This window comes from Sminthopsis crassicaudata, chromosome 4 (genome assembly GCF_048593235.1).
Source record: "Sminthopsis crassicaudata isolate SCR6 chromosome 4, ASM4859323v1, whole genome shotgun sequence".
NCBI classification, from domain to species: Eukaryota; Metazoa; Chordata; class Mammalia; order Dasyuromorphia; family Dasyuridae; genus Sminthopsis; species Sminthopsis crassicaudata.
Genome location: NC_133620.1, coordinates 225,551,694 through 225,573,557, shown reverse-complemented (window position 1 = coordinate 225,573,557; position 21,864 = coordinate 225,551,694). Strand labels below are relative to the sequence as shown.

Sequence of the window (21,864 nt, the reverse complement as noted above, 5' to 3'; positions counted from 1 at the left end):
TGAACTTTGCTTTTCTACATAAAAGCATTCAATAAGTATGAACTCATTGAATGGCATAAGCTATTTTTTCAATTTCACAGGTCAAATTATATGAACAATATACATGGAAATGACAAAATTTTGGGCTAAATACAGCTTAAAATGTTGGACATTGGCTTAAGTCTAAAGGATCTCCTTGTTGAGATAACTGTAGGATTTAATCCATATCATTCTTGGGCCACAACTTACTTATGTAAGACTTTCCTCTCTCCAATGCCTATTTAATAAAATATTCTCAGAAGAGTTATAGCCAAGGTGACCAGAATAATTTCTCTCCTTTGAACTCTTACAGCACTTGTCTATCATTTCACTATTAAATGATCTTATGTATTAATATCTTACACTGTTGCATTAAACCAGTGGTCCTCAAACTTTTTAAATAGGAGGCCAGTTCAGTCCCTCAGACTGTAGGAGGGCCAGACTATAGTAAAAGCTCACACTCTGTCTCAGTCCCTCACAGCCCATTTGCCATAACCCGAAGGGGCAGCATAAACGTCATCAGCGGGCTGTATTTGGCCCGCAGGCCATAATTTGAGAACCCCTGCATTAAACTATTATCAACCTTTCATGTTTACAACTTTTTCCAAGTGAAATATATTCTCCATGTGGGCAAGGCCCTACTTGAAACTCTGATAACAAGAATGCTTTGTATACTGAAGTGCAACTATTAAAAAATATTGTTAAAAAATAAAAAGCCAAATCTTAAGAGTATCCAACAGTCACCCTTCTTTATCATCACACTTTCATTTTCTACTGGTCATAACAAAACATCTGCTAGTAATAAAAATCTCTTTATATTAACAAAAGAAAAAAAGGGAGGGGGCTTATTACATACACTACTCAATAAACAAATCACTATTAAATTTTTTCAAAGATAATTTTTTCCTAAACACTTGAAAACACAATTTATGGATGTAGAAAATATGTTATTTCCTTTTTCCTCCATCCCCAAGATAACTACCTTAAATAACATAAGCATAAATAGCATAAAATAACATAAATAACAAAAGCAAAGTAGACAAGTCTCCTAGCAAATGCAGGATTTAAAGTACCTAGAATGAAACCCTCAAATCCAAACTGTATTAAAAACAAAACTATATAATATGGTCTTAAACCTAGGGGAAAAAAATTTTGGTAAAATTGGTTCTCAAACAAAGTTATGTAAAAGACAATAATATGCCTGTACCAAACTTCCATTTTTAATCATCTTTAATAATGAACATCATTACATACAAAACAAAAAGTTGATCTGTATGAGTCCAATGACAGAAAATTGATTAAAAAAATTTTTTGGAAAATATTTGTGTGCTATATTCCAATTATTAAACTTTTCCTTCCCCACTGGTTTTGCCAGTTCCCTCCTCCTTTGATGCTGAGAAGTGAACTTAATTCTCCCCTCACCATGGTCCTGACCACAGTTATAACATCTCTTCAGGGTTATAATGCAAATAGGAGAAATATGTGATTCTGGATTCATCCCTACTAAGCATATATATCCATGATCATTTATATTATATTGCTATTTATATTTGTATTATAGTGCTAACCAAATTCAGGGCTAGATGCTACTACTGTCACTACTACTTCTGGTTTTAAGGGTCCTGAAATAATCTTACAGACAAGGCATAAATACAATAAACAAACAGAAGATTAGGTTTTTAAGAGATTAACCAAAGAGATAGCATTAATAAAATAAGTAAGATCTTACAATAGTTACATTCAAAATTAATTTCATCAAGAGGAACAACAAGGCATAAGAAATAGTGCGGGACTCAATCAGGAAAAACTGAATTTCAAAATCCTATTGTGGAGGCTTACTAGCTGTGGAATTATAGGCAAATCTTTGAATTTAAAGCCAACTCTAAGCTTAGATGAATTTCTGCCTGCATAGGTGAAAAGAGTTCATACAGAGAATCTTATCTACTTGTATACTGACATACTATGAATAATGTCTGAAAGACTTAAAAGACAGGAAGACCATTTCAGAAGGTACCTATCAGAATATACAACCATAATACCAGTTTTACTGTTTCTGAAAATCTTCTCTATATTCTGGTATCAAAATGTATTAACACCCTGCCAAAATACCAGTTTGCATGACTGATCTGATCCCTCCAAAAACTTTTAGTCTACAAAGTCATAGCTAAGTAATCAGACATTTTACAAATTTAACAAAATAAAATCCAATAAAATCTGATTGAGAATAATCTCTCTAGATAGATTTCCAATTTTATGTAACTATTTCTCTAATTTATGGGTTACCCAACTTTTTAACAGCTTAAGCTTTTAGTGCTATCAAGTATTAATTCCTCTATTAATTAAGGGTGCTACTGTGAGATGGTCTCTTCAGGCTTCTTTCAAGTCCAATAATTCTATGATTTTATTTGAACTACCAAATAGGGGGGGAAAAATTAGATCAAGTGCCACTGAATTCACTAGAGAGCTATATACCCTATATCTATGAAGTTAGAAACATTAATATGATAACTTAGGAAGGGGGCATCAAAAGAACAGAAATGTGCAAATACATCGTTTTAGAAAAGGAAGAGACTACAGCATTAAATCCTTTCTACATTTTCTTTAAAGATCTAGTGTCCATCAAATATCTGAATTTTATAAGTTATAATTTTGAAATATTCAAAACACCCTTGAAGAAAATAAAATGGAGGTTCAGCAGAGAATCCAAAATTACTTTATATGTCTTTGAATGTGGAGAAAGGAAGGCAAATTTACCTCTTGCCATTACATTTTATTTGATATTATTAATTACATATTAATGTTAATTAGTATAATATTAACAAACACTCCTAATCATAAGAGAAAAATAAGATGGCAAGAGCAAAAATATCAGTTTATGCTTTAAAGTATATTTCAAATAGAGATTAATTAAATCAATTAAAGTCAAAAAATAATAATTTTCTGGTCATTGGCCATAACTAAGTTCTGAAAACAACCATCAAAATTGTTACCAAAGATGAAAATAATCCATTTACCTAACAGAAAAAACACCCTTTTCAGACATGCTTACCTAGCCTATATCACCAAGTGTTTTTATCAATTTGCCACTGATTATTAGCTTCACTGTTTAACAAGATCACATCATTGGCAAAAGTCATTTGATCAGAACCATATCATATGAGGGTCCATGACAAAGAATAACATCCAATGAAGCTATTTCTTGAATCATTTTTCAGCATTTACATAGCTCTAAATTTTAAAATTAAAAAACATTGACACACACAGGCTCTCAGAAATTTTGCCTCATCATTTATCTCCCATCCAAATAAAGGAAATTCAACAATCGTTACTGTAGAGCTTTAAAGGACCTTAGAAACAGGCCGCCTAATCAAACAAATGAGAAAATTGAGTCTTAAGGAAGTTATAGAATCAAAATTAGAACTCAAGCCCTTTGATTCCAAATACTAGTGCATATACCACACCATCTATGAATTAAAAAAACAAAAGGATAGTGACTACAACTTCATGAAGTATGATTTAGCTCATAATTTGCTAAAAATATTTTTTAATCAACTTCAAAGGTTTTCCTTAAAAGGAAAAAAAAAAAAAAAAACTTACCAGTTTAACAGCCTCCTGAGCTGCTTCTTTTGTACAGAAAGTTACAAAAGCATATCCTCTATTTAGACCAGTAAGGGGATCCATCATTAAGCGCAGATCCCAAATAGGTCCAGCTTTTTCAAACAATGGAACAAGTTCATCTTCAAATAGATCTCTTGGAATCTTTCCCACAAATATCTATAAACATACAGATGCAGTTAAGATTCACAAATGTGCTTCATGAATATCAGTTCTATGGCTTTTAAAATTAAAAATGTTTCTCTTTACCTCTGTGCCAACAGAGGGCTGTTGTCCTGAATATACTGAATCTGGAGGGGGTCCCCCATATTTCCTCTGCCCGGTGGTCACATCAAGTGTGTAGCTTGTCCTTTCCAAGAGTGCCTTCAAAATTTCAATTGAATTAATATATTTTGGCCCAAAGAAATCATACCTAATTTTTTTTTAAATTCTGAAATTTGTTTAAAGGTTCTATTCATAGTAGCATTAGCCCTTTAGATTCCCAACATGATAACCCTTTTTCTAATTACCTGATAGTTATTTCATAGGATCACATTATTTAAAGCTGGAAAAAATCTTCAGGATCATCTAATCGTCCCAACTCATCATTTTGCAGATGAGGAAACAGAGGACATTAAGTGATTTGCCAAATAGGCATTTAGTAGTCCAAGCAAGATTCAAACCTGACACCAGACACAATTTTTCCACTACACCAAATTATGTACATTATACTAAAAATATGTATCTACTAAAATTAAAACAGGCGGTTTTGTCTATTAATTTTATTTACTTCAATTAGCACACCAAGCAAATTGCTTAGAAAAGACACAATGAAAATGTTAGAACATCTTGGAGGTCTTTGATTCTCAGTCTGCTTTGGTTTTGTTTTGGGTTTTTTTGCCTAGAATTAAGTCCAAAAATATACTAGCTTCCACCTGCTGCTTAGGATCAGTTTCATCCTGCCTAGAAGCAAAGGATAATTTACCTCTCAGTCCCCTTTACCTTCATGGTACCAAACAATAATTGTTAGGACTACTGGTTATAGTCTACCATACTGCCAGTTCCCTTTTCATGAACTCAATACTTTTAAAACAATTTAGAAATATATCATTGGTCCAAGTTTTAAAGCAATAAAATACACTGCAATATAAAAATTTGAGTTACTATAAATTTGCCAAGTGGTTTTTTTTTTCCGCTAAAAGAACAATTTTCTAGAGCATTTATCTATTTGGTCTAAATAAAATTCTGGAAAGTATAATTTGAAATGTTTTTACTATTTACACAAGTGTAAACTATTTTACATAAGACCCGTTAATTTTCCAATCCTAAAAATGTTATATATATTTTTTCTATATAACACCACTTCTCAGTAACAAGCAAACATGAAAAATTCATGCCTTTTCTTTTTTTCAATTTAAAACAAGCCCAAAAATACTATCTAATGATTTCAGGGGAATTTAATACACAAAAACATACTGATTAACCTTATTCATAATAATTTTAAAATCACACTTGTTCTAACATACTTAGCTCATATTTAGGTTTTTCAACATTTTAATAACTCAAGAAAACAAAAGGTTTATATCTATAAATTACATCTTTACCTTTTTGTACTAAGGGTTGTTTTGGTGTTGTGTCTCTTGATGAGAGCAGCAAAAAAATGCTAAATTATTTAGATTATAAATTGAGTAAAACTAAGAAACATGGAACTTTTGAGATTCATTTTAAAAAAGCCAAATTGTCTTATGTTAAACCTTGTATCCAAAGTTCAGCCTTGCCTAGAATGCATAATACTGAAACAAGGTCTCAGAATCTGATGAATTCAAGAGTATCACGGAAATAAAGAAATTCAAAGATACTTTTAATTTCCTTCCTCAGGGAATAACATATTGATCAGTATATAAAAACTTGTTACACATCAACTTTTATGCATCAAATTATCATTAGTGCTTTCAAAAAAGATACAAGGCAAAGAGCTAACTCATTGCACCCTATGTCAAAACAATATATCAAAGAAAATGCTGTATACTGTTATTTTTACATGAAACCTAGAAAAAGTTTTCCTGATCTGGCCCTGAACAATTGATTTGAAAATATGGTTTTGATCACATCACAATTTCCTGTAAAATTTAAAGAGAAAATCATTTTTATAATTTTAATTACATTAAGATATCCAGTTCAATGGTTTAATAATTTATAAATATACCAATGTGGAAAAGCCTATTTAGATTTTTCTAAAAATAGCTTTACTACCTATATGTGCATATATATATGTATATGTGTGTGCATGCATGCGTGCATAAACTCAGTAAACTCTTTTAATAATGTGAATATTTAAGAAATCTCCTTTAGTATCTGACTATCAACTTCTCTCCATGCCCAACTATCCTATATCCATTCTCAAGTCTAATATAACTTCTCCTGTTACTTCCAATGCCCCAATTCCTTTTTCCCTCTCATTTTTGTCAGTTCCTATCAGTAATTCTTAAATCTGTGATATAACAGGTTTTAAATCTGTTCTTGGCTCCCAACACAACGGATTGTTCTACAGATAAAGTGGATGGACCTGGGGGCAATAGGGATTTGGGCTTCCAAATACCCCTATTAAGTAAGTACTGTTTAGTTAAGAAGCTAATGGGGAAAGGAGGGGTAGATTCTAAACACCTGTTTAAAACATGAGACATCAAACCATAAAGAAGAGAATCTCTAGAAATCAGGCATACGCTTTCTTACACTCTAGTTCCCCCTTATTTAGGATTAAAAAACAAAACAAAAGGATAAATCTTAATTAATTGTACTCTAGAAATTAATTGTAAATTACAGATTTTCAAAGTAGTTAAGAGTACAAAAAAGATTGAACAGAAACAGGTGCTTTACAACCTAAGAATTAAAAGTTTAAAGTAAAAGGTCTATTTCATAAATGTTTCTTACAGATTTGCTCTTGCCATTCAGATTAAACATTCCATAGCTAGAAAGGCTAAAAGTTTTCTCAAACCATACTTATAAGTCATTTGCAGAAAAACTTCACAATTCTCAATTAAGTTTGCCTGTCTTGTTTTCAAGGAAAAAAAAAAAATTAAAGGTATATACCTTAATTTTTGCCTCATCTGGTCCTTTGCTAGAATCGGCCACTTTGGTCCCCTGTTTTTCTCTTTGCCTATATGTCTTCATGACTCCACATAAAAAGGCACTTTTGTTCTACAAATAAATAAATAAATGTTTCCTGTCAAGTTTAATGCAACTGTTACCTTCCTCTTTGTTTCAATATAAAAATTCCAGAAGACAATTCAAACATATGTTTTATCAAGCACTCATGAACAGTAGTATAAATCGGTGAACATTACCTGAACATGTGAGAGATCACTGTCTTTAAACTGTTGAAGTACTGCCAATGCACCGTCTTCATTAAATTCTTTTAAAGCTTCAATAGCTCTTTCATCTAGATCACTGTGTGCAACTAAACCTAGGGAAGAAAATGTTTACTAATTAGTAAGTACCTCATAATGCATATTTTTCCCAATGTTATTTTAAGGGGAAATTTCAATTATTTTAATAAAAATGTTCTCCAATAACAATGTCTCATTAAAACAGCAAGCTTCGTGGATAAGATTAGTCTCGATCACTCAATACTGCTACAGTACTGAACCTGCCTTATAAAAACTAAAAATCAATCTATTCCAATTGAAAACAACTCAAATCCAATTGCTATGTGAAATACAAATACCATCACCAAGGAAAATACATTAAGCAAATCTGAAGCTACTCAAAATTACTTAACAAGAAGCCTAGTGGAAAACACCAAACACATCACTTGCTCCCACTACTAACAGCAATTTCATACATGCTTCACTAGACCCCCTAGCCAGCCTGCCTACCTGTTCTATGCCCTCCCCTCCTCCATTATTTTAGTCTCATGACTGATTTCTATTTCAATAGAAAAATTACCACAAAATCAAAACTGCAGTCCCCATACTAATTGGAAACCACAAAAAGTTGCTCTTTTAGTTTAATTCTATAAGTCCAATAGACAAATTTCATAATGATTTTGCAAGTTGTATCTTACCTGCAACGTAAATTTCATCTAGTTTTTCAGCAACTTTCTGTGGTAAACCAGCATCAAGCAATGTCTGGAAATGCTCAGAATGGGTAACTGCAGAAGAAGTATCCATGGGCTCTTCAGTACCATTCCCATTAACATGTTCAGTAGCCATGTTTCCAGAGATCTGTTCAAATGCAATAGGCAAAATTAACCTACATTCTTCAAAAAGGACATAGATGACAATATTGAAGTCCCAGGCTGTCCTCTATCATTTATTAGCCAGACAGCACCTACTGTGAAAGACACTAATAATGCCTGACAACTGACTGAGTTAAAGGGCAGAAAAAGAAAATCACTATTTTACTCGGAACACCACCCCTGAACTCACCTAACACAATAACCATAAAGGAATATTTTTCAAACACGGGTAGGCATGCCACCTGCAGCTCCGCTGCTCAGTCACTTGGCAAAAGGTACGTGGAGAAGTATCAAAAGAAACCAAAAAATAATTTTTCTACCTCTAAAGATCCGAAATGCACACTTTTTCCCGCCTGCCGCTTTTGAATCGATAACAAGCAAAAAGAACAAAGCGCTCAGATAACTACCCCCCCAACTCTCCAGGCCCGCACCCCATCCCCCCAGCTCCTCTCCCAGAGCAGAGAGGCTCTACCATCACGGCCGCCAGGAGCCCATTAGAAACACGTGCTCCGCGCCTTCAAATGTCCTACAACTTCCTCCAACGTCTCCACACCGAGCTCCAAGGCCACAGTGGCAAAGGCCACACCAGACTCCAACAACACCCTTCACAACGAAAATAGACCCCAAGGTATCAACAACCTAGTCACCCCCATACCCCACAAGGCGGCAGGAGATGACTCCTGGCCACGGCTTCTTCCTCAGCTCCCCACGCCTTCCCCTCCCCCCTCCACCAAGCACCACCATCTCCGCCGTGACACATGGCTCTCCCCGGGGCGGCGGCACTATCTCCCGTCCCGTTCTCAACCTCGCAACACTCCAGCCCCATAAATACGTGACCCACAGCACGTTAAACAACTCCCCCACTCCCTCGACCGGTGCAATGACTCTGCAGCTCTGGGGTAAACCCCTCTTGCAACGGGGCATAGACGTCGGAGCGGGAGCCGGCATGAGGGAATTCCCCGGACGGCCCAGCTCCCCCAGCTGCCCCGCAGACCTACTCCCCGAACTCGCACCGCCTACAACCTGGCCCCTGCCTGCCTGCCTGCGGGACCTAGTGCCCCCTCCCCCCGCGCGGACCAGACCCACAGCACTAGCCACGACAGCAACAAACTCGGGCACCTCTGCTGCCCGCAGTCGGCACGGGGCACTCGCTAGCACCAAGGAAGGCGCCTCCTCCCTCCGGCGCTGCAGACAAAGCCCAGGCGGCGGTAGCACATGGGCGAGGAAAAGAAGCGGAGGCGGCGCTACGGGCCGAGGCCTAGTCCCAGGCAGCACCAGCAGCCAACGTGCTCCTCTCCCCCTTGGAATCCATTTTCCAGAAAAGCCGGTTTCTCTCTCCCCGCGCCGCCCTCTCCTTCCTTTCCCTCCCCCCCCCCGACAATGTCGCCGCGCCTAGGAGCCCAATGCCTTCCCTCCCAGCCCAGCTGGGCCCCGTGGTTGTTACCTCCCCGTTGGGCTGCCGCGGGTAAATCCTGTCCGAGGGGATCGGGTTGCGGGAATCGCGTGCTCGCTGCTCCCTATGTCCGGCGCGAGTGGAGCTGTTGTAAAATGGCGGCCGAAGCTCACGCCGCTGGCAGCAAACCCGATCCAGTTCCACTCGCCTCCGAGCGCGCTCCCGGTGCGCGCGCGCCTCCGCGTGACCCCCCCTCCCTCGCGCGTCCGCTTTCCTCTCACACAACCCCTGCTTTCCTCCTCCCCCCCTCCCCACCGCTCTTAGCACCCTCCTCTATCTTTTTCCCTCCTACTCGACTTCTCCTCTACCCTCCCCAATCAAAATTACGGCCCGAGCTCTATTTTCCGTGAAACGACGTCTCCCTTTCGCCTTCTTTCCTCCCTGTCCCCCACTGGCCTTTCTCCCCGGGAGGGTTTCAGCCCCTCTTTCTCTCTCCCGCGCTGACGTGAGACGGAGACGACTACGCCGGGTCGCGCGCCCGTGAGCTCCGCCCCGCGGCCGGCCACCTTCCTCTGCTCCCCCCCCAATGGGCGGGGCTCAAGACCCCGCCCTTCCGCTCGAGCGGCCACGAAGGGGGCAGACAGTGAATGAGAGACCCGCCCCTTCCCCTCCCGTCTCCTCCTCCTCTACTCCCTACCCCCCCCCCCACAAGCCTCTCGGCTAGGCGGGGCGGGCTGGGTCGGCGTGTCCCACTCGTTCTCCTTTGTCAGGAGACAGACATCTCCTACCCCACCCCCACTCCAACACACATGCCACCACCACTAGTCTCTCACCCACGCATCCCCTCCCCCTCGCCCCCAGCAGACTGGGAGCAGCGGGAGGAGGGAGAGGGCGGGGGTCACCCTCGGAACGCTGTCCTTCCCCTAGAACACCCACCGGCCGTGAGCGCGGAGCCCCAACCGCCAGCGCCGCCGCCGTCGCCGCCCGTTCGCTCTCCCTCAGCTCGCTCGGGAAGCTGCCGGCGCACGTGTCCCCCGGGGCGGGGCGAGGCGAGGGAGACAATGGGACTGCGGGGGGAGGGGACAAGCGAGGGAGGCGGCGAGAATAGGAGACACGCGGCGAGACTGGTACTGCCGGAGCCCAAATTCGGGTGCAGTTGTCCCGAGCTCCGAGCTGCCGATCGGGACGCACACCTACACATGTACATACTCTGCGCGTGGCGAGAGAAGCCCCGAAGTGCTGCGTGCGCCCAACCCCGCGGACTCCGGGGTAGCGGCGCTGGAGGCTTGCAGTCGTTTTCGGGGGTTGGAGTACCCGGTGCCGGTTGGGAACGTCTCTCCTCGATGCGGTCTCCAGCTAGCAGTCCCCGAGCCCGCCTGCTTGCTCTCCTAGCCGCCCTTCCTTGGGGAAAAAGGCCCGATTTGGAAGCGAAACCCTCCCTCCCCCCCGCCGCGAAGGGTTGTGCAATCGTTTCGATTTCTACCCTGCTTGGAAGCTCTCCAGTTCGTCCTCGTGGATAATATCTGCACAACTCGAAGCAAATTCCTGCGCGGGTCTGAGCAACTTGGTGGAAAACCACTTCTTTTCAGAAAACTTTGACTGCTAGTTATTATCATTTGAAATGGCATCTCCTTTGTAGTAACCCTTTATGAGTTACAAAGGACTTTAGACAAAGACACGGGTTTTGTTGGGTTTTTTTTTTGTTTGTTGGCTTGTTAAGGAAATTTTCCCTAGAAAGCTAACTAACCCATCGGAAAAGATATCATTGACCTTTTGTTTTTTTAAGTTTTTATATTTATAATTTCAACAAAACAAAACTTTTTGTGAGTCACTATCGAGTTCATAGTTTCGGAGGAAAGTTTGGTATACTTCCATTTAAAATGGTCCATAGTTATGCAACAGTTCGAAAATAGTTTTACCCCATTCGCACCAAAATAATAAATGTGTATTGAGCGTGAACTTGAAAACTTAACTTACCTTTTCATACATCCTCTTACTAGATATGTGTAGGATATAGGGTTTACCTTAGAATAAATTTTTAAAATCTTCTATTAGCTAAAATCCAGCTGCCAACCATTGGGATGCTTGGTGTCCCATTAAGGAAATCCAAGAAGAGCAGCCCAGTTAGTGAACAGAGAGCTGCCTTTCAAAGAATCGATGTCACATTATGATCCTGGTCAAGTCATTTCACCTTGTCGCAGCGCTCTAAAATAAGTTGCAGAATATTTTCCAAAGTACATTTGGAAGAATTTCCCTTCCTGGGAACTTGAAAGTTTATCAGATCCTCACTTCCATTCTCCAATCCTACCTTCCCCCTAACAAAAAGTTTTAATGAATAGGGCTTGATTCACGACAATAGATCATCTAATAAATCATCTCTTTTCTTATACCACTTGTTGAAAATTCTGTTCTAGGCTATAATAGCCTGAAATATAAAACATTAAATGTGACAATGCAAGTTTAAACATATTGCAGTTACTACAAGTCCCCCACTTTTAGATTTTTCTGGATACTAGAGAAGTATGGACATAATGGGAATGATCATAGTGAGAAAAATGGCAAACTAAGATATTGTTTGTTCTTTCTCAGGGTATTGGAAGGTCTAATAAAGTGGTCATTGCAGACTTTGCCTATCTCAAACACCCAACTGAACTTCCTCACCGGTAAATTATTAAAGAACCCTTCAGTGTTGTTAGTATCCCAAAGTGTTAAGCACTTATGAATACCTTTAAGCAAGTGACCTCCCTCTGGGATTAAACCCGAGAAACTATTATACTTTAAAGTGCCAAGTGCTAATATACCTCTTAAGGGCTATTTTCAAAGCAAATAATAAAACTATTTCCTAAGTTTTTGAGGAAGAAACATAAATTGAGAAAAATTAGCACATTAGCAATATAGAAAAATAATTGGATTTGAGAAATAGTTGTTCTTTGAGATAAATTGGGCTATAGTTTAAGTAGTGGAGATAATTGAATTATTTGCTGCTAAATATCAAATCAGTTCAAATGAGATAATATTTATTTAGCACTTATTCCTGACACACACATAGTCGGCACTATCTACATGCTTATTCTCTGTCCTCCTCCCCCTTCTTCCCAACACACATCTCAGAAAAGATAAATATCTTTACATTTATTTTGTTAGAATCTCTTGCTAAAAGTGTTTTGTCTTTGAAGGCCATCTCAATAAGCTAAAGAGAAAAAATATTCTGTCAAAATATTATGGGGAAAGGAGGAACTCTCTGACATACCATAGGAATTGGAACTGAAAGGGACCTTTGGAAAGGATAACAGTATGGTCCCATTAGTAAGCTAATTGGATTTAGAGTTAAGGATATGAGTTAGAATCCATGCTTTGCTCTGTCTGTATGGCCTTCTACAGGACCTTTCAACCCCAAATTCTGTAAGGCTCAGAGAGGTTATTTCCAAAAAGCCACAAAAGTCATAGCAAGTAGCAGAGTTTATATTTCAAAGCCTAGAACACCCATTCCACTATATCACATATCACCCCAAATAAAGAGCTTGGGTTAATATTTTCTCCTCTCATATCTCTCTCTCCCCTCCTACTCCTTTACTATGAAAAGTAACGTGGATAAAGAACTGGACTTGCAACCAAGAAGAACTGGATTCAGATTCTACCTCTGATGCTTACAACAACCTGGACAACTCAATGCTCTAGACAACACAACTCGATAAAACTGAAAGTTGTCAAATTATGTATTCCAGTTAACTGTGTTAATATGTAGACAGTCTAGTGGACTTAGAAACATGGGTCAGTCTTAATTCTTCCACTTAGCAAATATTTGACTACTTCCTTCACAGAACTTCAAGGATCAAATTAAATAATACCTGTGTAGTGAGACATTGGAAGTCAGTATCTACTAGAGGATATAAGGTTCCCAACATGAGGGAGAACTGTCTTTTCAGGTAGAATCACCACTCTGAAGCGCCAAGAGGCTCCAGCAGACAAATGTTTGTTCAGGACTTTATATCTACCCAAAGGAAAAACAAAACAAAACACTTATTCCCCAATGCCCTATTATATTTGTAAAGTGAAAAGTCTGAAGGCTTAAATCAATCTAAGATATTATTAAATGTGGCTTAAATCATGCTTTATGCGGCTAGAAAAGGTCTTTCATACCTAGCACCTCAGAAACTAAGGGAAATATACATCATCGAACTTTGAACAAAAGAAAAATAATTATTATAAGCGAAGGAACATGGTTTTGAGAGTGAAGATCTGGCCTTAGAGGAAGACATGGGTTCCAGCCCTCTAACACACACACTAGCTTTGTGAGTCCAAGTAAAATCACTTAACTATGTGCTTTGTCTAGCTATAAAATTTTCAAGGAAGGGGCTGATTTGCATTGCCTAAAAGATATTTCCTCACCAGGAAGTTTCTAAGCCAATAAAATGATTATCCCTATATCCAGAGAACTTTTGAAATGAAAAAGTAAGATACCCAAAAAAAGGATAAGGATCACAAAGTGGATCCAAGATATGAAGGGAGTGTGTGGGGAAATAGCTTTAGAAGGCAGAGCCAAAATGATTGAGTAGTGGGGATGGGGAGGAAGTACATCCAAATTCCTGCTAATCCTAAATCCCTTCAAACAGCTCTAAAAAGTTGTTGTTCAGTCGTTTCAGTAATGTCAGACTTGTTTGTGATCCCATTTGGTGTTTTCTTGGCAGAGATATTGTAGTGGTTTCCCATTTTCTTCAACTCACTTTACAGATAAGGAAACTGAGGCAAATAGGGTTAAGTGACTTGCTCACAGTCACACAATAAGTATCTGAAGCAGGTTTTAAACTCTATCCACTATGCCATCTCTTAAAGGAGAACTCTTAACAAAAAAAAAAAAAAAATCATTTTTCCAGCTCAATGCAGCCTAATGTCTCTTTTTAAAAGATAGGAAAAAATATCTGCAGACTCTGGGGGCAATCAAAACACTTCAGCCCAAGGAGAAACTGCATCAGGACCAGAATATACCCCAAACTAGGGCTCTGCTATCTTGTGTAAGATGTGGGAATAAGTACCAATTGGCAACTTTGTCATTTAGTACCCAGTTTCATGTCACCAATCCAGGATGCACTAAAGAGGGACTGATACTAAAGTAGGAGCAAATTTAAAAACAAGCAGCAAGGGTGAGATTGAGACCCCCTCTCACTTTCCCTCTTCCCTCCTCTCTTCCCCAGGACAGAGCAAGGTCTCAGTTCCAACTTCTAGCCCAGTGTGAGCCAGCAAAAAAAACACTGTCACAGAAATCCCAAACCAAAGGGAATCTTGTGATTCTGTCACTATGAAGTATCAGAGCTTCCCTGTTATCTAACAGTGGCTGAGATTAGCAGTAGACTGTTAAAAGACTGAAAAAAATACAAGAAAATGTAAGCTGTCTCATAGCAAAAATAACTGATCTGTTAAATAGATCAAAGGAAAAATATTTAAGAATCATTGCTGTTCAGTTGTGTCTGACTCTTCATGATACTGCTATTGGGTTTTCTTGGCAAAAGTACTAGTTTCTCATTATATCTTTCTCTAATGAATTAAGGTGAAGCAGCAAACACATTAAATGACTGGCCTAGAGTCATACAACTAGTAGTAAATATCTCAAGAATTATGGGAGTAAGAGCAGCTAGATAGTATGATGGATAGAATAGGATCTTTGAGTTTGAAGGACAATAAGTGCAAATTTCACTTCCCTTATTAGCTATGTGACCCTGAGCAAGTGACTTAAGCCTGATTGTCTCTCAAAAACAACAAATGCTAAAATATTACTTTACTGAGTTAAAAAAAAATAATAAAATTAATTTGGAAGAGCAAAAGGTCAAGAATTCCAAGTAATTAAAGGGGGAAAGGCAGTACCAGCTCTTAAATTATAAGGTAAGAGAATTATTGAAGATAAAAATGGATAATTTTGATTATCCTTTTCTTTTTTAAAATATCTTTTACTCCCCCCCATTACGTTAAAACAATTTTTTAACTTTTTTTTTTAAGTTTTGAGTTTCAAATTGTATCCCTATCTTCCTTCCTTCCCTCTCCTCTCCCTGAGATGGTAAGCCATCAGATATAGATTATACATGCACAATCATGTAAAATATTTGCATATTAGTAATTTTATACAATAATACTTGAATAAAAAAATGGAAGAAAGTAAAAAATAGCATGTTTCATTGTTTCTGTTAAACCCTTTCTCTAGTCAGTCAATTAGTAAATATTAAGCACCAAAAGCTTGGTTGGACATCAGAGATGGTAAAGTCATTCACAGTATCCCAGAATATCACCAGTCATTTTGATTTTTGTCTTGCCACTGGACTTCAATGATTGTGGAAGAGAAAGTAAGGCTGACTACTTTTGCACAACTCTGCCTTACCTAAATTCAATTCATGAGCAAGTCAAAACATTACCTATACATCATTGATTCTCTTTGAAAACTAAGGACAAACAACAATCAACTATTATGCCAAGTACGTGTGTTAAGATGCTAGCAATACAAAGCTATTCAGGAAACCATATACTGAAATTACTACAGAAATGTAAAAAGAAAAAAAATACAGAAATTCAAAACCAAGTAAAAAATATTTAACTCCTCTCTGAAGACTTAGAACAAAAAACACTTTAGGAATCAGACCATCTAGTTAATCACTCATTTTTACAGATGATAACTGATACCAGGAAAGTGAAATGACTTGTCCCAAAATTCATATAGGGAGCAAAGGGAGTAGAGCTAGGATTTGATTCCACAATTCTCAGAATGCAGGGCTTTCTTCACATCACAGACAATTTCACATGGACAAAGATTTAGATGCAATAGAAATACCAACTACGATTTCTCACCATGGAGGAATGATTTGTCTCCTTGGTTCTCTTCCTTTTTTTTTTTTCCCAATAACAAGAAAAGATTTTGCATGAAATCAGTTGGAGCAAGAACAAGAAGAGTCATAAATAAGGGATAAACCTAAATAGTAGTTTTATTAAAGAACTTCAACTCTAATCTAAAGAAATTATTTAAAGAAATGCCTGAATATAGGCAAATTCTAATCATTCTTGATTATCAAAAACTCCCTGAAAGACAGCATTGTAAAATAGGAAGAGCATATCATCAGAAGTTAGGAAAATCTATTTTCAAATTTTGTCTTTGACATTTACTATTTTTGTGACTTTGGGTGCATCACTTGACCTCAGCCTCAAATGCAAAATGATGTAGGGCATGGGGACAGTAGGACATGGAAGAAGAGATGGATTTACAATCCAATTCAGTCTTCTCCAGGAAACTGGTGTTCCTCTCCTTACATTCTATTTTCTCTAAATTTTCAGCCTCTCCTAGCAGCTATTACCCAGCTGTCTAAAAATAGTTCTATGTCTCCTCCATTCTTTAAAAAAAAAAAAAATCTTCAGTTGACCTCATCATTTATGCTATTATCCTTTATCTTTCCCTCCCCTTCTCCGATGAAAACTGAAATAGCCACCTATTCTTACCTAATCAATTTACTTTCTACTACCCAAAACAGCAGGTCCAAACTTTACAGTCTCTCCCCAAGAATCCCACAGCCCTTCTTCCCCCTACTTTCAAAGCTAAGAACCTTGCCTCATTCTTCACTAAAAAATTAAGACCATTTGATGAAAGTTCTCCCTTTTCCCTTTCCCTTCTATTCACATCATTCAGATATCGTTCCCCAACAATTTCCCCACTTCAGTCTTAGAACTAGAGCTGACTCTTTTCTTTGACAAAGAAAACACTTCTCCATTCACTTATGTCCTCTCCTTATGATGACTTCTTCAGCAGCTTCTCTCCTTTACCAAGTACCTCCGCTTCCTTTTTTCTCACTTATTTTTAAGCTTTCTGAAATCTGGCTTCCAACTTCATCTGTTGTAAAGTCTGAGCTAGCTCCCTGGGGGCCTCAGGAGCAGCTAGAGTCAGGATAAGTAAAGGTCTTTGGTCTTCAGGGGGAGAAGTGAAGGAGACAGACAAACTGCCACCTGATCGCCACCAACCTTTCTTCTCCTGGTCCTGCTGCAAAGTGAAGTTCTCTCACCTCTTTCATCCCACCCCTTAATCCTTACCTACAATTATCTGTATATACCAAACATCAAGCCAGCACGAACAGTGAGAAAGGCCATTTTTCCAAACATATGCTAATAGAATCATTGTCCCGTAGGTAATTAGCCTTAAGTGCTGGGTTGTCTTATTCAAGAACACCTTTTAAGAGTTTCAGCTCTTTACAATCTGTTCCAAGGAAGGAAGAAAGGAAAGGAAAGGAAAGAGGGAAGGAAGGAGAGAAGGAAGAAAAAGAGGGAAGAAGGAAGGGAAGGAGGGAGAAAGGAAAGGAAGGAAGGAAGGAAGGAAGGAAGGAAGGAAGGAAAGAAGGAAGGAAGGAAGGAAATAGGAAGGAAGAAAGGAACTTTCTCTCTAGTCACCAATGATCTCTTAATCTCTTATTGCCAAATTTAATGGCCCTTTCTCAGTTCTCATTCTTGACTTCTCTACAGCCTTTGACATTGTTACTAACTCTTCTGAATATTCTCTCTATTTTCATTACATTATTCTCTCCTAGTTGTCCTATCAGTGTGGTTGCTCCCTTTTGCCTCTGCTTGATTTTCACCCACTTCATCCAGGTGATTTATCCCCCAAGGCTCTGTTATTGGTTATAAACATTGGTTATTTTTGATTCTCTTTCCCATATTCTCTAGTTTGGTGATCTCATCAGTTCCCAATTAGTTCAAATCATATCAAGTTTCATATCACTAACTGCTTTTTAGATATCTTGAATCAGATGTCCCATAAGCATTTCAAATTTCAGATAATGCCCAAAACCAAAACTTGTTATCATTCCCCCAAAAAAAAACCCTCCCTTCTTCTCAACTTCTCTATAATTTTTTAGATCTTAGTAACTCTGTAATGCTGAAGAAACTGAGGCAAAATAGAGATTAGAAAGTTTTTAATATTTTATTTGAGAGGGAGAGATTGTTTTGGAAGCATGTTGCCCCCGGGGCTGATGTATCAAAGCATCCAGCCAGGAAGTGAGGTTCCCATGAAATATATCTACCGAGGTAGACTGAGGCAAGGGCAGAGTCAGAGCACTGAGAGCCGGAATGGACTATGAATCCGGTTCTGACAGGGTGTGGGAGGTATAGAGTGATTTGTCTTCATCAACCTCCACTGTCTATCTCTCGAACCTCTGGGAATCTTTAAACAACCTTTGAAATATTGATTAGCATATCCTTAGACCCCTCTGGGACCTGGTAAGCCAGGTATTTTCCATCTGGCTCCTCCTTGATTCCTTCCTTTGAGCTAACTCTCTCTTCTCCCCCAAGGAACCCCAAGGTTGTATTTCCTCTATAAAAGATGTACCCACATTGAAGATCTTTGCTAAGAATTTTTCAGGACTAAGACCTCTGTGAGATACTCTTTCTCTCTCTCCCTCAGAGTATTTTCCCTTTAATGACATCTTTCTCCTTCCCATAGCTAACTCTGGTTATTCTGCTAAACTCCTCTGTGGATCTAACCAAGCATACCCAGGCTTCATAGCATATTCCTTTAACAGATTCTTCCAAACTCCTTTCCTTGGTAATTCTATTGCTCTTGCGAGTCTATTTTCATATTTGCCACTCCTGGTGCTTATTTTACCCCTTCATTTTGTCTGTAACCTCCTAAATCAACCTACTTTTTTTGGTAAAGAGAATGACCAATATGAATTAGTCACGTTTATTTCAAACTAGAAATTTCTACTAGAAGGAAGGAAAGAAGGGAGGGAGAGAAAGGGGGTGGAAGGAAAGGAAGGAGGGAGGAAGGGAGGGAAGGAGGAAGGAAGGAAGGAAGGAAGGAAGGAAGGAAGGAAGGAAGGAAGGAAGAAAGGAAGGAAGGAAGGAAGGAAGGAAGGAAGGAAGGAAGGAAGGAAGGAAGGAAGGAAGGAAGGAAGGAAGGAAGGAAGGAAGGAAGGAAGGAAGGAAGGAAGGAAGGAAGGAAGGAAAGAATTTCTCAACTGATTAGCTCCAGTTTGTGGGACAGCTCCACTCAGGAGATTGTTGTTTGTCCTTCATTCTCGAAGAAAACCATGATAACAAGGAGAGGATACCATGACATGCAACTGAATTGGATGTAAGTGAGGGAAGCTATGCAAGGTCACTTGCCTCATTCTCCCCTCCAGAGCCACCTGGGTCCAGTGGCAAGCTGTCAGGACGACTGGAGATGGACCTAGATGCAATGAGAGATCTTGGGATTTTTAAGCTAAAGTCTTCAACAGATTTGTTTGTCTGAAGCTGCACCCATTCAGTGATTAAGACTAGGTAGCAATTGGACAAAGAATCTCCTCTTTCACTTAGTCCAAAAAAAATCTAGATAAGTAAATCTGGCAGGGGAAGACTCTTAGGGTTTCTGGACAAAGAAGAAATGATTGCTATTTACTTTCAATCTGAGTCAATCAGGACCCAAACAATCACCAAATGGGCTTGGCCTAAGAGCCATTGGTGGCCAATCAATGAAAATCAGAGCTGGTTTTGGTTTAAAGCAAGGTCTTTAAGAAAGAAACCCAGCCAGTATACCCCAAGATATCTTATGAAAATTCAGAGATCCAAAAGAAAAAAAAAAAGTTTTTAAGAGCATCTTGTATGTATGGTTGTAATGAAGGAAGAAAAGGAGGGAAGGCAGTAAGGGATAGGGAGAAAGAGAAGGAAGGAAGGAATATAGCCACCATCTTAGTGCAATTTTTCATCCTCTCATTTCTGGACTATTATAATAGTCTTATGGAATGTCTTTCCACTCTAAATCTCTCCCTATTTCAATCCATCATCCATTCATTTGGCAAAGTGATTTTCCTAAAACATATATAGATAAAACCATATCATCTCACGCCACCACTACTACCATCCACCTACAAAATAACTTTCAGTAGCTCCTTATTACCTCCAGAATCAAATATAAAATTTTTCTCTTTGACTTTTAAAGTCGTTCATAACCTGACTGCTTACTACCTTTCCAGTTTCCACATTTTAATCCAGTAACACTCACCTTCTTAGAAACAAAATACTTCATCTCACAGTTTATGCCTTTTCAGTATCTGTCCCTATCTCCCTGACTCTAACTCCATTCTTGGAACAGTCTCCTCCCTGCCTTCATCTGTTGTACTGCTCAGTTCCTTTTAAAACTTGGTTCAAAATCCCTGAAGGAAGTTTTTTCAAGTCTCCCCCTTGTCCCCTGGTATCTTCTCTCTGAGGTAATCTTTCATTTGCACTGTATATATCTTGTATATACAGCTTTTTGCTTATTGTCTTGCCCATTAGATTATGGGTTCCTTGAGGGCAGAGACCCTGTTTTTGCATTTTTCTTTGTATCCCCTTTATTGATTCACTGCCAAGCACTCAGTAAAGGCTTAATAAATGCTTGTTGGCTATTGATTGACTAACTGTTCTCTGAGATTCCTCCCACTAAATATATAAGCCTATAAACTTCAGGCTTCTTGTAAGTGAAATGTGCAGTAATGCAATTTCACAATTACTTACACTTTACTCTCACATCAGACTTTTTGTCAGAGCTGCTAAAAACAGCAAAATTGAGTGGCAAGTTTTATCCTTTCTTGTTTCACCTTGAGTATAAAAGCAATTAAGAAAGAAGAGATCAATAAATCAATGAGTCAGTTGTGTGATGTGAGGTCAAAAAGAGCTAGATTTGAACCCTGCCTTTGACATTTACTCATTCATTGACTGTGTGGTCATAAGTAAATCCCTCAATTCCTTTATCTGTATTAACTGTAGTATCTACCTTATAGGATTGTAGCTATAATTCAATAATGTACATAAAGTTCTTTGCCCTTAATAGAGCACTTTACAAATGACAGCTGTCATTATTTCCAATAATATTGGGTATCTGGGCTCTTGAAATTGTTTCTCCTTGTGATTCCAATATTTCTAGCTACACCACTATGATGGTGTAAAAAAAAATCACAAAATTTTAAATTTGGAAGATTCAACTAATTCAGATTCTTCCCTCCCCAATGCAAAAACTTCTTCTTCACCATAGCTCATCTGTTTTCCTTTTGGTGTCTGACTTATTTAAATACAACTGCACCATTATATATTATCTCATGTCCAAGAGGAAGCAAACAAATAACAAGAAAAATATGGAGAACTAAGTTACAAACAAGTGGATTATTAATCAGCCTCTGAACAAGAGAGGTCTTCACTTACTGCAGACTAAAAATAAAGTACCTAAGTGAATGACCACATATATTGTGTATGACATCTTTTTTTCTTAATATGGACAATCATATTGACTTATTATTACAGGAGATACTTTATATAGGTCAATGACCATTTATATCAGACAATAGCAACTACTGCTCATTGCTGATATTCAATGAATTTCACATAACAGTCTAGAGCTAATATTTTCTTGTAACTATTTCTTTCCTGGAGGCTTTTATAAAGCAGTTAGACAGGGGAACCAAAATAACATTTTATGCAAATCATAGTTTAACATTTTTAAAACTGTGAAAATATGACATGCAAATATGATTTTAAAAAACAATCATGACATAGTATTAAGTCAAGCTAAAGGCATTATCAAATAACTATCTCTTGGCATTACACTTAGATTGGAGAGGAAAAAATTGAATATATCTGTCCTTTCTCT

General features: G+C 38.5%; 1 protein-coding gene across 14 annotated transcripts in view; it reads right to left on the bottom strand.

Annotated features, from left to right (window-relative positions):
* The window catches only part of SYNCRIP (synaptotagmin binding cytoplasmic RNA interacting protein), a 31,458-nt gene extending 20,812 nt beyond the window's left edge, over positions 1 to 10,646 (bottom strand). For 6 of the 14 annotated variants that reach the window (XM_074310365.1, XM_074310366.1, XM_074310368.1 and 3 more), the window contains exons 1-6: positions 9,294 to 9,749; positions 7,676 to 7,835; positions 6,957 to 7,075; positions 6,703 to 6,810; positions 3,883 to 3,996; positions 3,616 to 3,792 (exon numbers count right to left, since the gene is read on the bottom strand). In XM_074310365.1, the coding sequence (XP_074166466.1) occupies positions 3,616 to 3,792; positions 3,883 to 3,996; positions 6,703 to 6,810; positions 6,957 to 7,075; positions 7,676 to 7,823 (666 nt within the window). In that variant the 5' untranslated portion in view covers positions 7,824 to 7,835; positions 9,294 to 9,749. Of the gene's footprint in view, positions 1 to 3,615; positions 3,793 to 3,882; positions 3,997 to 6,702; positions 6,811 to 6,956; positions 7,076 to 7,675; positions 7,836 to 9,293; positions 9,756 to 10,178; positions 10,283 to 10,451 lie in introns of those variants that run through there. The other 8 variants (XM_074310367.1, XM_074310370.1, XM_074310374.1 and 5 more) reach the window with 3 other exon arrangements.
* Positions 10,647 to 21,864: the final 11,218 nt, after the last annotated feature.